Source organism: Medicago truncatula, chromosome 7 (genome assembly GCF_003473485.1).
Source record: "Medicago truncatula cultivar Jemalong A17 chromosome 7, MtrunA17r5.0-ANR, whole genome shotgun sequence".
Lineage (NCBI taxonomy): Eukaryota > Viridiplantae > Streptophyta > Magnoliopsida > Fabales > Fabaceae > Medicago > Medicago truncatula.
In genome coordinates this window covers 44467561-44481830 of record NC_053048.1, presented here as the reverse complement: position 1 = coordinate 44481830, position 14270 = coordinate 44467561, and the positions used below count along the sequence as shown (strand labels likewise).

Genomic DNA, 14270 nt, shown 5'->3' with positions numbered 1-14270 from the left:
AAATTGGTCATTTGTATATTTAACAATATAAAAAGAAAATGCATCTTAATAAGCATTTTCTTTTTACAAATCATTTTTTTTTTCAAGTAGCCCAATAACTTGACTCACTCTATAAGTGTGAGGAGATTGAGAATCCGATCTTAGAACCATAACCTTTACATATCAATGTTTATGGAACTTACAGAGCATTTTATTACAGTTACAAATGTTAATAAGCATACTTAATTACTTATAATGTGTAAGCTTTACTCAAAAAAAAAAAAAAAAGTGTAAGCTTTACTCATGCATTTGAATCATGAGAATAAACAATATCTGTTGGTGCTATTTTATTTTATTTTTAACAAAGGGGGTAAATTGGCCAAAGCGAAATTGAAGCTAATCGCAGCTATTAGAGGAGCAATTAAGAAATCAACAATACATTCCATAATTTGAAGAGAACGAACCTATCTAAGGTCATGCTTAGTCGCTATGCTCCACTTCATGGTTAGCTAATGAGTGAATACAATTGGCAAGAGATTAACCAAAGTGACCCTTAGCACAGCCATCTTTCAGTAGAGAATGACATTTTCTACAATGATGTTTGTATAACCTCTCTAACAGACCATCTGCATAGCATGGTAGATTGCACGTAATGTGCAATCACAGTTGAACATACCCCAATTGAACAGGGAATTGAACACAGCAAGGTGGATTGTTGATCCTCCGCCAATTGAACAGGGAATTTAATTAAAATAACTTTCCCTGTATCCCCCCTCTACCACGTTTTACTCTATCACCATTATCTTAACTCATGTTTATCTCATGTATTTTCTTTATATAAAGGACCTTGACTTATCCATTTACCACTAAGGTGTTCAGAAGATTCAAATACAGTTCTATCCTTAACCAAACTGAAGGCTGCTTAACAAACATTGGAAGTTAAACAATAATGAAATAGAAGGGATCCCTATGATAAGATGTCTCTCAAGAATTTTACAGATGATTTGCGCTGCTAAATTGAAGAAACATACACAATGTCCAAGATAAAAGAATACAAAAACAAGAGTAGCAGCAATCCATACTTTCAAACAGATGTTTTTATCCAATTAAAAAGTAACACGAAGATATAACAGAAACCTAACAGAACAGTAACAGCACCAACACAAATTACATTTACACATCTCTTACACAAGAATATAGCTAAGAAAATTAAAACTTGTCTCTAATCCTATAAACGATCATCATCCTCCCTCTAACTATGGCTCTCACTATCATTTAAAAAGGAGAGTTGACGAGGGTTGTACATAAAGCTGGCTGCTCAGAGTCCACTTCACACTAAAGCCTTTGCTTCACCCGCCTTCCATTTATGTCGCTACCATCAAGTATTGCTTCATTCCTGTGCTTGCACAAAAAGTCCGAATGCTCAGTAAATCTAGCCACGTACTCCAGTAGCTCAGTCAGAACAGATGGGCAACTTTCCTTCAAGTACTCAAATCCATCAGTTTGCATCACAGCTGAAGAACCAAAATAATAAAAATAGTTCAGTAGATATAAATGGTCTTGGATGAAGAATAAAAAAGGTTGGTAATATCAACAAATTAGCTCAAGTTAGGCCAGATAAATTTCTAATGGGATCGTGGTGATATCCATCAATAGCTTATGCAATTAGATGTGTTGACAGCATAGATGTTTCAACATATCCTGGAAGATAGACATACTAATTGTTCTATAACAAGTGCATCATCTGTCATCTTTTCTGTTGTGATAATAAAGTTTTAGGATACTATAAAAGTACAAGAGTATTTTGCTGGTACAAATCAACTGGTCATGCAAAAGACTTTAGGGTAAACTTGGAACAATCACTGAACTTGCAGGACAAATTAGTAGTAAATGGAAAAGGATGACAAAAAAAGCAAAACCATATGAATCATACAAAGCTTATCATTTTTTCATTCAGCAAGTCCAAACTGGAGGCTATAACAGTGACAGGCTGCCAAAGGACAACATTCAGCAACTAATTTAACTTTGAATAATGGTTACTGAGTTGATATCAACTTTCAGAATTTAGACCTTTCGGTGTCAATTTTACTCACTTATATCACACTCCTTTATCAGTGAGTGATTAAGTATAATAAGTTTAGAGAAGAAAAGCATACCTCTGAGATTTTCAGAGGTGGCAATAAACTTGAGACAGACTGCTTTCAGCTGGAAACAGTGGTGTTGCTCTGCCAAGGCTAAAGTTGTAGCCACGGTATTAATGGCAACATCTTCACATAGACTCGCTTCACATATAAGCCTGAGCCTCTCTAAGGCATAACGATCAGCAGCCGCTAGAAGATGTTGGGCCATCAAGGTTGTTGCCCATTTTGTGTTCATCCCAGTAAGCTCTTGCATGTCAGGCAGCGAGTCCCAGTACATAAAATGAAGCAATGCCTGCAAACAAGATAAAAGGAACAATGAAAGGTCATTCAACATGCATTTTGCCCTGCATAGTTATCATGCTCAATATTGCCTCATTCTCATTCGACGCAAGTCTCAACTTGCAATTGTATGGAAACCAAATAGTTATTGTGTAATTATTTACAAAAGGCAAAACAATGGCATATCCTCCTCATCAAATCAATAAAAAAAACCATCTTCGGTTATTATGATTAACGATCAATTTCCTGTACATATTTAAGATATTAAGTAAAATATTAAATAAAACCTTAAAAACTGGAGCTTCCATGTCTTCAACTTTAATAGACTGGGTACTTTGATCTCTCATAGGACCAAAAAGCTGGGCTCTGAAAACAGGTGAACGAGCTGCTAGCACCAATTTATGAGCAGTGAAAACTTCCCCATCCACTTCAAAGCTCACATCACTTCCTTTACCATTTTCCAGCAGTTGACCAAATTGGTGACCAATGTTAGAAGGTGGTATTGCAATGGAATATATCTTTGGGCCTTCCGTGCGTGACCTCACAACACCAACACTACAATTAACAGAAAGGCAATCATCTTTAAGGTAATCAGATGTCTCTAAAGCTGTCCTCTTAAAAAACCGCTTGTAACCCCTGAAACACAAGATATCAAATAATCAGCATCAGATATGTGAATGTGTGCAAAAACAGCACAAGTAAGACTGCACACACATACATTCACACACAATATAAGCTGTTCTTTTGAGAGCCAATAGACACCAATCAAACGACATTATCCCTTCCTCAACCATTCTCAAATTAATATTCCATTCATTCCATTTCAACAGCACCTCCCAACCAACACATTGAGGAGCAGCCAAGCAAGCTATGAAGCACACATGAACATGAACACTGGTCACAGCGCAAACACTGGTAATAATTCGATAAAATGACGCAATTCAATGTTATCATATGTGTAGGTGTCATGCCTAAATCCGAGGAGTGTCTTGCTTCATTGCAAGCAAGAGACAAAACATTTTGTTACTTGAATCATTCAACAAAACTACTCCATCAGACAGATAGTAGAATCACACAACGGCTAAGAAGCATGGACACAAACACAAACACAACACTAACATGTTGACACCGGTAGTAACATATGAAAATGACATAACTGAATGTAATCACATGTGTCAGTATCATGTAAGTATCAGACACACCTTCAATCAAAAGTGTTGGTGCGAAAGCATATGACAACCCCATAATATCTAGCTTACAACTTTACAAGTACTTCGTTAGAAAATGATCAGACAACTATATCATCAACAACATGTAAGATCTAACCTTCAAAACTCTATCAACACAATGTAACATACCAAAATCAAATCAACCAAATACCCCATATGGAAAACATAATCCAACCGAAATAAAAATGAAATCTTTAAATTAAAAATAACACAATTAAGAGCTTACCACATACTACCGCGGTATTTCAAGGTATAAGGTCCACTTTCAAGAGTCCTCTCAAAATGGCTATGAACCTTATGCCTCTCTTTCCCACTCTGATCCAAAAGGGTCAACTCAAAAAGAGCCCTAACATCAGTCCCATCACTCGCAAGCGCAATGAAAAGCGACACATAGGTAGCATTATCCTCAACACTCTTTCCATCAGGGTAGAAATAAATGGCCCAATCGTACCCACCAACCGAAAAGATATCCGACGCTATGTATTTCCCAATCCCGATCCCTTTCGAAAGCGAGTACCCAGTGATCTTGAACTGGTGCGAGCCTTTCACTGTTTCGGTTATCGATGTCGAAGAAGTTGTCGCCGGTTCCGATGAGGAAGATGGTGATGATGGATTGGAAGATGGTTTCGCGGTTTCTCGGAGAATCTTACCCATGCGAGAGCCACTGTAATGAAATCGAGAGTTTTTTTCAATTCAATCGAGAAAAACTTCGTCGATTGAATGATTTGAGAAATGAAGGAATTCGATCGATGCGGGAAATTAGGGTATGATTAGGATATGGATTTAGCGGAATGGGGGTTTGATTAGGAAATCTAGGGTTGTGATAACGAAATCTGTCAGATTTTGGAAGATGAAATTCTAGGGTTTGGTACGAATTTGGGGGAGAGAGATAGAGAGAGAAGAATGAATGACGAAGAAAACACAGAAAATGAAATGACGGAAAAAGGCTTATTGTAAGAACATGAGCATGTCTTTAAATACTAGTAAGTTTTTAATTACATAATTTTTTTGAGGGAAAGTTTTTTCGATTAATTGTAAAATGTTTGTGCGGACATGAGAAAATAGTGTAATTTGTACGAAAAAAATAAAGTGTATTAATTGTATTGATGTGACGTGCATCTACCTGTCGTGGACCACTAGCTTTCCTCTATAACAAACACGTGTACATAACGGTAAATAAAAAACTTTTTTCAAAACAAAGTAAATAAAAATGAGAAAAAAGATATACACCCAATGGAATTTTTGTTGAGAAGGCAAAATATAATTCTCGACGGGAATATGCAAGGCGCACAAACCCGCGGTTGGGAAAAATGCAAAAAGATGCCGCATATATACGTAACATCTACACACCAAAAAAAACTATCCAAACCTAAAATAGTGTCGAACAATGAGGCTGTTATATACATGAGGAATAATAGGCATACTATCGCCTCAAAAACGATCACCCAAAACACTGAAACCCATGCACAACTAACAACAAGCGCTGCACAAGTTGCCACCAGCAGCACACACTCAACATCGCATGATCACAGAGCCTGCATGGACAGAACAGAACCTCAAAACCTTCACAACAACACTGCCGTATCAGCCCAACACCCAAACCGTAGACCCCCATGCAGCCAATCCTACCTCCTTCCTTCCCTATTGAGACACCAAATTGGATCCCAACACCACTCGTAGAAAAGACACACCGAGAGCTTCGTCCTACTCAAAATCAACCTCCAAGATAGCACTTTGATCTCTTCCACCACCTCCTCCACCTCATAACTTTTCCAGTTAAATATGTCATCATTCCGAACTTTCCACAAGATCCATAAAGTAGCTAGCCATACAAGCCAACGACTCTTTTTAATCTTACTATTTCTTTCCAATCCTCCCCAACACTCCCAATGGACAAAGAGGTTTGGAGGGATAGGAAAAAAAACAGTTGAACCACACCATAAGTTGCAACCACACCGAAGAAGCAAAATCGCAATGAAGCAAAAGGTGAAGCAAAGTTTCCTCCCTCGTTATACATAACGTACACATGGTCGAGCCCTCCAATGGTAGCACTTGGCGCATTGCTAGATTGACCTTAGATGGGATTCGATCGAGTAGTACCTTCCACACAAAAGGCACCACTTTTGAGGGTGCCGGATTTTCCCAAAGCGATTCAAACACCCTTTTTTCTTCCTTCCGCCATCTATCTTCCCTCAACACAAACCCTTCAATTCCAACCTATTATATGCCGATTTTACCATAAAAAATCCTAACCCTTCCAAACTCCACCTCCAACCATCCTCCTCCTCCGACCACACCATCCCTTCCACATCCTCCTTAAGGCTTATAAGTAACTCTTCCTCCCACATGAAAAGATGTCTTCTCCAATTGAACCTCCATTCCGTCCCAAGATGCAATTCCCCCACCAACGCCTCCTTTTGATTAGAAATCGAATAGAGTCTAGGATACTTTAAGCGGAAACATTTCTCTCCTCTCCACCTATCATTCCAAAAGCTAGTAGACATACCATTACCCACTTTTCTCTCCACCATCGAATTAAACCAGTCTTACCTACCAAAGTCTCCTAGATTTACCACATCCTTCCACCAAAGAGATACATGTGTTGGCCACACCATATTATTTCCTTCCATCAAACTCTCCACGGCTCCACCATATTTCTTTACTAACACACTTTTCCACAACGCCTTTTCTCCATCAATCAATCTCCACCTCCATTTTGACAACAAACTTATATTCATCACCCGGATATCCTTCACCCCCACTCCCCCATTCCTCTTTTGCTGGCACACCGACTTCCACTTCATCCAATTAATCTTCTTACCCCCACCCACCCCTCCCCAAAGAAATTCTCTTTGGATTCTAACCACCCTCCTCCACACTTGCACCGGCATCTTTAAAAAAGATAGATAAGGCGTTAAGGACCGAATTTAAAAGGACGATTCGACCTCCGAAACTAATGCACCTATTACTCCACGTATTCAACCTCCCACCTATTGTCTCTATCAAAGGTTCCCAAGTCGACATACTCCTTTGATTTGCTCCCACCGAAAGACCCAAGTATTTGAAAGGAATACCTCCGGCACTACAATTCAAAAAGTCACATGCCCTTGCCATAAACTCATCACTAACATTCACCCCAATCAAAGAGCTTTTGGAGAAATTTATCTTCAAACCCGAAGCCATCTCAAAACCACAGAGAACCGACTTCATAGTCCAAAGAAATACATTTACTCTCTCCGTCTAATTACTATAAACTATTAAATAAATATTAATTTTTTATATTCATTGAATGTTTAATGTAAAAAGATTTATAATATGAATCAGATACATTAATGTGTTTTTTTTAAAGAATTAGACGTAACAAAATTCAAAGAATTTGATTAAATAATCTTTGTTTACCAAGAAGATTAGAAGGGGTATTTGAAAGTTATCTTTAAGTTTAGATGTATTTTTGGTTTTCCTATTTTCAAAAATTTTTATCCTCGTATTTAACTTTTTTTGTTTGAATTTTGATCTCATGTCTCTTTTTATTTACTTTTTTTATGATGTGTCTTATTCATTTAAGATGCGACAACATTTTTTAAGTCACATGGAATAATCATGTATGTAATTTCAAATGACTACAAAATAAAACTACACAACGATTGACAAGATGATGAATTCTCTTCCAAAAAAAAAAAAAAACGATGCATTCACATTGGACGAAGGTGTAAAAATATTTGCATCGTTAGTGCATAACCATTACACTCATAAACAATATGATTTAATTCATATACTGACATAAAAAATCAACCGTGTTAATCATGTTTACACTCTCGAACCATACACAATGCAATATCTCATTTGGATGTTTAAACAGACTCTATCTATATATGTCACTCATTTTATAATTAAAACTTAATAAATATCATATTTTTTCAACCAAACACCTCAAAAAAAAAATAAAAAATGATCTGCATGCACAACAATAACTCTATATCATTACATTGTAATAGTCTCCCGGATCCTTGATTTTTATCCAAGAGAGTTGAAGCTTTATGCATTTATTCTACTTCCGCCTATGATGAGATATAGAACAAGAGCGTTGCTGCTATATTTAGCGAAACTTGATTTGGCGGAATTTCACGACCATGCAATGCAATATAACACGTTTATGAAGAAATGAGCAAACCAGGTGACGTCATCAAGTTCCTGATTTTGTGTAAATAAAGAGGTTAGTGGTGGTAATTAGGCAATTATCTTGATTCGGGAACAATATCTACATAAACTTTGTGATCAAACTTGCAAGATGAATTAAAATTCTACAACTCTCTATATAACTAATAACCGAGTTAGACGCGAAAATATTTAAAGAATTTGAATGACAAAAATATATTTCAAGCGAAAAATATTCAGGATTTAATATGAGATCTAAAAATTTTAGAGGTTTAAAACCCTTCCTTTAGTGGCAGTCCCTAAAGCCAACCAGCCTTGATCATTTAAATTAATTGATATGTAAATAATGATAATTGTTTTTTGATGGTGTCCGGGGTTTGAGCCCTCAACCTTGCATATATATTATGCATTATCCTTACTAAATGAGCTATGCTCACGGAGACATGTAAATAATGATAATGATAAAGTGGTAAAAATGTTAAGAAAGAAAAAGAAAAATGGGAAGAGAAAATATTAGGAGTAAACACAATGGTTTATTTTATTTTTTTGGATAATAAATGTATTGAAATTCTAGTCCTTCAATATTAACAATAAATATTTTCTAGTAAAGATGGAAAATGCACTACACGTCGGTATGCCTCTACTAAAATTGTATGTATGAGACACATGCAGCTGGTTTTGTCGTTTAGTATGGGATTCACGCTCAGGCCCTGCTCGCCATTGGTTCAACTTATTTGGAAGTTTCTTTTCTTGAATTGTAAACAAACAAGTGGGTCATATAAAAAAATCTTATTATTTTATGTCTGCCACACAAATATTAATAATATTATCGAACTTTACTTAACAAAATCTCCATCCCTCTCAGATTTGAGGGATTAGTGGAAGGAGCGATAGTCTCTCTTTGGTTTCCTTCAAAACATGGTGCAGAGACTGTGTCCTATGGCCTCTCATATCTACCCTCCAGGCCTTGTCTTACAACAACAACAACTTCATCTTAAGGTAACATATCTAAATCTCTTCATAAGTTATATAACAATTTCTCAATTAAGGGGGAAAATCATCATTATTAACGGTGACACTAATGACCATTTTACACTTATCCCATTTGAGATATACCGGTAGGTGACCTGAATCAATAAGCTCTCATACCATATTGAAATTTGGGCCTAACTCTGATACCACATGCCTTGTTTTTATAAACTTTTATCAAAATCTTATCTATCGGGGGGGTTGGGTAGCTCGACTAATTTGAGCTAAGAGATAGGCATAGAGTCGTATCTGTCATATCAAATAAGGAAATATTTACCAATGATAAAAAAATTCCTTTACAAACTCTTCCATGTATTCATAGCGTTAGTTTTTGAAACATTTTTAGTTCTTAAAGTAATAAAATTTTGCTACTTATTGTCCATATGGTTGCTACTATATTGCTAGTTTTGCTTTAATAGTCAGGACAATTGTGCATACATCATAACTTTTCAATTGCTCGTTATTCATTTTTAATATTTTCCATGACAGGACTATCAAACATTTTTGCCTTCTTCTTTGGCAAAACCAGACGTGCTCAGTTACCAGTGTCCTTTTCTTAAGCCAAGTCTATCTGCCGAGTCGATGGAAACCCAAAATAAATGGTTTGATGACAATCAGTTTGTCAATGTTAATTCCTCACCTCAATGGCCTGTATCAGTTGATGCCCAAGGTATGTTTGATCTAACCATTTTATTGTTAATTTTTCTATAACGCTTGATTATCATCCAACCATTATCATGTATTAGAACTAGTGAAGGTTGACTTTCTCTCTCAGATGTTGTATACTATGTAGCACCGATATTTCATATTGAACGCGTGTTAGTGGCGCACATTGACACGATAACAATGCACGTGCCATGTATTTACATTCAATTTCTTCCATTTTTCAAATTGTTATCGGTGTCGACGTGTTAGTGTCGTGTATGTTTCAGTGCTTCATAAATGATATATTACCAATTTGTTTCATTGACATGAAAACATGAGAGCAGATGAATGCATGAGATGATTTATATTGCTAGTTCCTTTGTTTTTATGCTGTATCTAATTTTGGCTTCTGAGTAACATTATTTACTTTTGATTATTACAGAATCCTGCTCAAACGCTGTACTTTTAGGCTTTGGCATTGTTGAACAATGCACTAAGCATGATAAAATTTCAAAGCACCTAAAGTCTGGAACTGCTGAATCGCGTAAAGATAGTGCAAACATATCCTTGATGTTAGACTTGATGAAATTGCAGTTGTCAGGCATTGATGAACCTCAACAACCATTTTCATCATCTCTTTTATACCCTAATGACAAATTTGACATCAAGAAGCCTCTGCTGTATTTTCTTCAAGATTCAGCCTTTTCTTCAAAGATTACCGTTGATCTTGATGGTCAAATCACATTTATGGGCACTGAGATTCAGATGAAAGATCTTCTTTCTGTAGTTGCTGAGTCATACTTGTCAAAGAGCTTACATAAGGTTGAAAAGCACTCAATGCTTGTTCCATACTTCAGCAGGTAAAAACAGAATTATCATCTAATTTTCTTTATAATCTATGTTGATATTTGGATCAGCATCAACCATTCTATGTTTATTAGATTTTCAACATCTAATTAAGAATTGCATTATGTTTGCAAATGATATATCTCTTCTCTAGTACACTGTCAAAATTTTATCCTTTTAGATGTTGTGTAAATATTAGAGTCGTATTTCGGTGGGTGAGGTAAGGGACGCTATAGGAGTTCTAACCAAGAGGCTCAGGGTCCAAACCTTAGAAACTAACATTACTAATAGTTATTAACAACTAACATTTGCGTATAAAAAGCATGTCTTAGCATGATGAAGGCCTAATAGTGTATCATGTCATCATTTGATACATGTAGCTGATCTCACCTAGTAGAAAAAGAAGTTGTGCATAATTGATAGAGGATCCCTGGTGTAGGGTAAAGAAACTTAGGTTTAAATTTGTAGCGGTGCAAAGGAAGTTAGGGAGAGAAATGATGGGAAAGCAGGTCTAATGCTAGCCAAAAGAAGACGGTCCTCCAGTAAGAAACCAGAGAAAATAGAAGAAAACTCATATCTGACTATCTGGATTTTTTTTAACTTAAATAACCCCATTTTAATAACTTTTTGTGGTTATAGCAAACTTTGAGAACCATATTTCAGTTGCAACCGTCCCTGGTTTATTTTGCATTAACCACTGCGCATATTTTGTGTATTCACGTGAGCCGCATGATCAGAAAGCACGAAGTATATACTTCTGTGACGTCAAGAAATTACCCACCTCTTGTTTTTCTTGTTTTGGTAGGACTGTGATGTTACTTTTAGTTAGTTTGAATTAAATTATCGGTACTTATTCTTGACAATCGTTTTCAATTTGATAAAAAAAACATTTTAGTTCAGCTCCCGCATTCACACGCACACACATACACATACAAGCCGCACACACACACACATTTTCATTTTGGTTCCTATTCTTTACACTTGTTTTATGTCGGTCTATCTCACTGTATTATATTGGCAACTGAGGGATGGCATTAAACAGGAATGTATAAGAACTTAATTGATAACCTTTCATTAAGGGGGGCTCATGTATGAGGACCAGCTATAGATTTTAACCTTTTATTCATGATAGTTGAATCAGCTTTCTTCTAGAGCTGTTCGCCTTTAACTATTCAATACATTTGTGACATTTTGATCCTTTCATTATGTTCTTCGGTAATAGATATCATATACCACTTTTTAGTCTCCTGATTTGCCATTCTATTATTGTTAGTTTTGTATCAAGTACATGTGCTGAGATTCTATATGGACAGGGTGGATATCAATGAAGCAGAAGGACAGAGTCGTCCATCTACAGTGAAGATGCAATCAACCTTAATTGCTCCTTTAAGGAGGTATGCACTATGAAAATTTTACTTTTTCTGATTGTTGACCTTTTTTTTACTATGATATTATGCTCTGATATTTTGGTCTTCCAACCTTGTTTAGCATATAAATGTTGCACACTTGCATCTTTCTGTTGTTTAAATTTTAAAAGTCTATTTAAGAAAACAAACTTATGTATTCACCACAGAAATAAGAATGTGGGCTGCAGATAAATCTTATTTTCTGGTGTTTGAGGTGTTATCGAATGCTTTGAGGGTTGTTTGAGTTGACAATAGTCAAATTGAGACTAATTATGTGTAGTTTGGCGATTTAAAATTTAAATATATTTCTTGTTCCTGTGTTTCAGTGAGCTTCACTGAGTACTATCATATGCTAGAGGAAATAACTGTTATTGTATTTAGGCTTAATTTGTGTTTGAATAATGCAAAAGTACTGATTTCTAAGTTTGGTTTCTATGAATCTGTTTTAATTGACTTTTTTTAATTCTGTTTAACCAATTTTTATTGTAAATGTTTCTTTTGGAAGCTACTTTTTATTCAAGAATTTGGACAATCACGCTATTCTTTGCAAGACAAATGGAGGTTTTCTGTAAAGGCTTTTCATTTAATGAGAGATTGAACATATGCATGACTGTCTTGCATGTTTTATTTCATGAATACTTGAGATTATGAGGATTGTCCATCTAAACTGATTCTTTGAATAACTGTCCGATGAGAAAGGATTATCTTCTTTTAGAGTTTCTTTTAATACTAACATCAGACAAGGGTATGAAAGTATGGAACCACAGATAAATTTTCAACATGATGAACTACATTTTTCAGGTTCAATTGTTTGGCCACATTATTGCTTTCATTTAAGTTGAATGCATCTACCAAGTTGTTCGTAGTCTCACCTACATACCTACTGAAATATACAATGCCTAATTGGTTATAGTAATATTTTGCTCAAAAATATAAAGTTAATGTACTTTCTCTTTGCTCTGCAGTCCTAAGAAAGTGAAATTCAAACCATCACAAAAGAAGAACAAGAAAATTGACAGAGAAAGGGATCTCTACAAAAACTATTCACATGCATGTGAGAGCCTTTTGTCCTTGATGGTCAACAAGAAAAAAAGTCGGAAAACAATGATTCCTTCGCTGAAGAAATCCGGTCCTGAGCTTTCTGAGTTTCTTACACAAATTTCTGCAGGCATTGCTGGGACAGGCCTTGCTGTTCTACTATCTGTAATCTGTAAACAAGCTTGTGGAAGGGTTCTTCTTTCTGCGTCCAGCTTGTTCAATACCGGGTTAGGATTTGGGTTGGTTTGGCTTTCTTGGGCAGTAAGTAAGCTAAGGGCCACAATTGTCAGCATCAGCAAGAATGCAGGGAAGTTGGGTTTGAAAGAAGAGGAAATGATTCAAAAACTCGATAAAAGGATTAGAGATATTTACTTCGGCTCTGCGGCATTGCTAGCAGTGGCAGTGCTAAGTATTGCTTGAGTAACAAACATCTCCCAGGATGTAGTTTGTTGAACTGTAAATTTGGATGTCTAAAGTGATGATGGCTAAACAATTCCACTAAGAAATCTTTAAAACATCAATTGGTCAAGAATCATATGCTGTTGTTAATAGTAATATCCTAGTTTGATGTAGGAAGCATTGCTTGGTATTGTAGTTTGTAATATAGAATTTTGTTATGGAATCAAGCAACTGACTTTCTTTAGTAGTTAAGCCAAGAATAATTATTATAAAATAAGAACTCTTGTCAAGAATGCATCGCCAAAATCACTCACATACTCCACTAAAAGCTCTTTTTTCGCTTTTAACCTGAATCGTTTGGTGCAATGGACACTTGTGCCACACACTAAGGCAGGAACAAAAAAACTATAAATTGTGCCTATATTATTCCCCATCACACAATATATCATTTTAACAAAAAAATTGTTACAATCTAAATGAAATTTTCCTATAATACACTTTGATATTTATTACTTCCCATTTAGTTTTTTCGGTCTATATCATTACTAAAAAATACGAGAAAGTAACATAATTTGATAATTTGATAGTTACTTTTAGAGTGAAGGAAAATAAATATAAATACTATATTGATAAACTTCATAATTTTTTTAGATGTGATAAACTTTATTATTAAATTACATCCATAAATCAAGTGAAGATTAAAAAGATTGAAAATGTTGAGCATACGTTAAAATTGAAAAACATCTGTGTGATGGAACAAAGCTGAGAAACAATTGATTTCATCCATTTTTTAAATAATTGATTTCTGACTAAATACTAAAAATGCCCGTATAGATGTAATTCCCTTAAACTAGTGTGATATCAATTGATATCTAAAACCTTGTATAACCAATTCATTTAACATAAAAGAAATAAAATGGCAGATATATAGATATGCTAGAGTTTTGTCTTACAATAAATAATTTGGGTGCTAATATCGCAATGCTGGAGTTCAGACACAAGATATCATAAGCACAAGTAACAATCATGCTTCAACCTATCAATATCGGAAACAAACAACCGATATGAGTGATGTTTAAAAACCAACGAAGTTTGAAACAAAATGAGCAATGTTTAAAATATAA

General features: G+C 35.4%; 2 protein-coding genes across 2 annotated transcripts; one reads left to right on the top strand and one right to left on the bottom strand.

The window, feature by feature from the left end:
• Positions 1-957: 957 nt before the first annotated feature.
• Positions 958-4591, bottom strand: LOC25499091 (BTB/POZ and MATH domain-containing protein 2). Its single transcript, XM_013594242.3, has 4 exons — positions 3855-4591; positions 2687-3035; positions 2136-2412; positions 958-1493 (listed from the first exon to the last, which is right to left on the bottom strand). The coding sequence occupies exons 1-4, from the start codon at positions 4280-4282 to the stop codon at positions 1315-1317; spliced, it is 1233 nt and encodes a 410-aa protein (XP_013449696.1). The 5' UTR covers positions 4283-4591; the 3' UTR covers positions 958-1314.
• Positions 4592-8605: 4014 nt separating this feature from the next.
• Positions 8606-13436, top strand: LOC25499090 (uncharacterized). Its single transcript, XM_013594241.3, has 5 exons — positions 8606-8782; positions 9302-9482; positions 9900-10317; positions 11617-11697; positions 12675-13436. The coding sequence occupies exons 1-5, from the start codon at positions 8702-8704 to the stop codon at positions 13165-13167; spliced, it is 1254 nt and encodes a 417-aa protein (XP_013449695.1). The 5' UTR covers positions 8606-8701; the 3' UTR covers positions 13168-13436.
• The last annotated feature ends 834 nt before the right edge of the window (positions 13437-14270 follow it).

What these genes read in the sequence shown, in the direction of transcription:
- LOC25499091 (XM_013594242.3), bottom strand. Translation starts at nt 4,282, where the DNA reads ATGGGTAAGATTCTCCGAGAAACCGCGAAACCATCTTCCAATCCATCA. An exon ending in TGGAAGCTCCAGTTTTTAAG is followed by an intron (nt 2,413 to 2,686) that starts GTTTTATTTAAT and finishes TCTTGTTTGCAG; the next exon opens with GCATTGCTTCATTTTATGTA. An exon ending in CACCTCTGAAAATCTCAGAG is followed by an intron (nt 1,494 to 2,135) that starts GTATGCTTTTCT and finishes TTGGTTCTTCAG; the next exon opens with CTGTGATGCAAACTGATGGA.
- LOC25499090 (XM_013594241.3), top strand. Translation starts at nt 8,702, where the DNA reads ATGGTGCAGAGACTGTGTCCTATGGCCTCTCATATCTACCCTCCAGGC. An exon ending in TGTATCAGTTGATGCCCAAG is followed by an intron (nt 9,483 to 9,899) that starts GTATGTTTGATC and finishes TGATTATTACAG; the next exon opens with AATCCTGCTCAAACGCTGTA. An exon ending in CTTGTTCCATACTTCAGCAG is followed by an intron (nt 10,318 to 11,616) that starts GTAAAAACAGAA and finishes CTATATGGACAG; the next exon opens with GGTGGATATCAATGAAGCAG.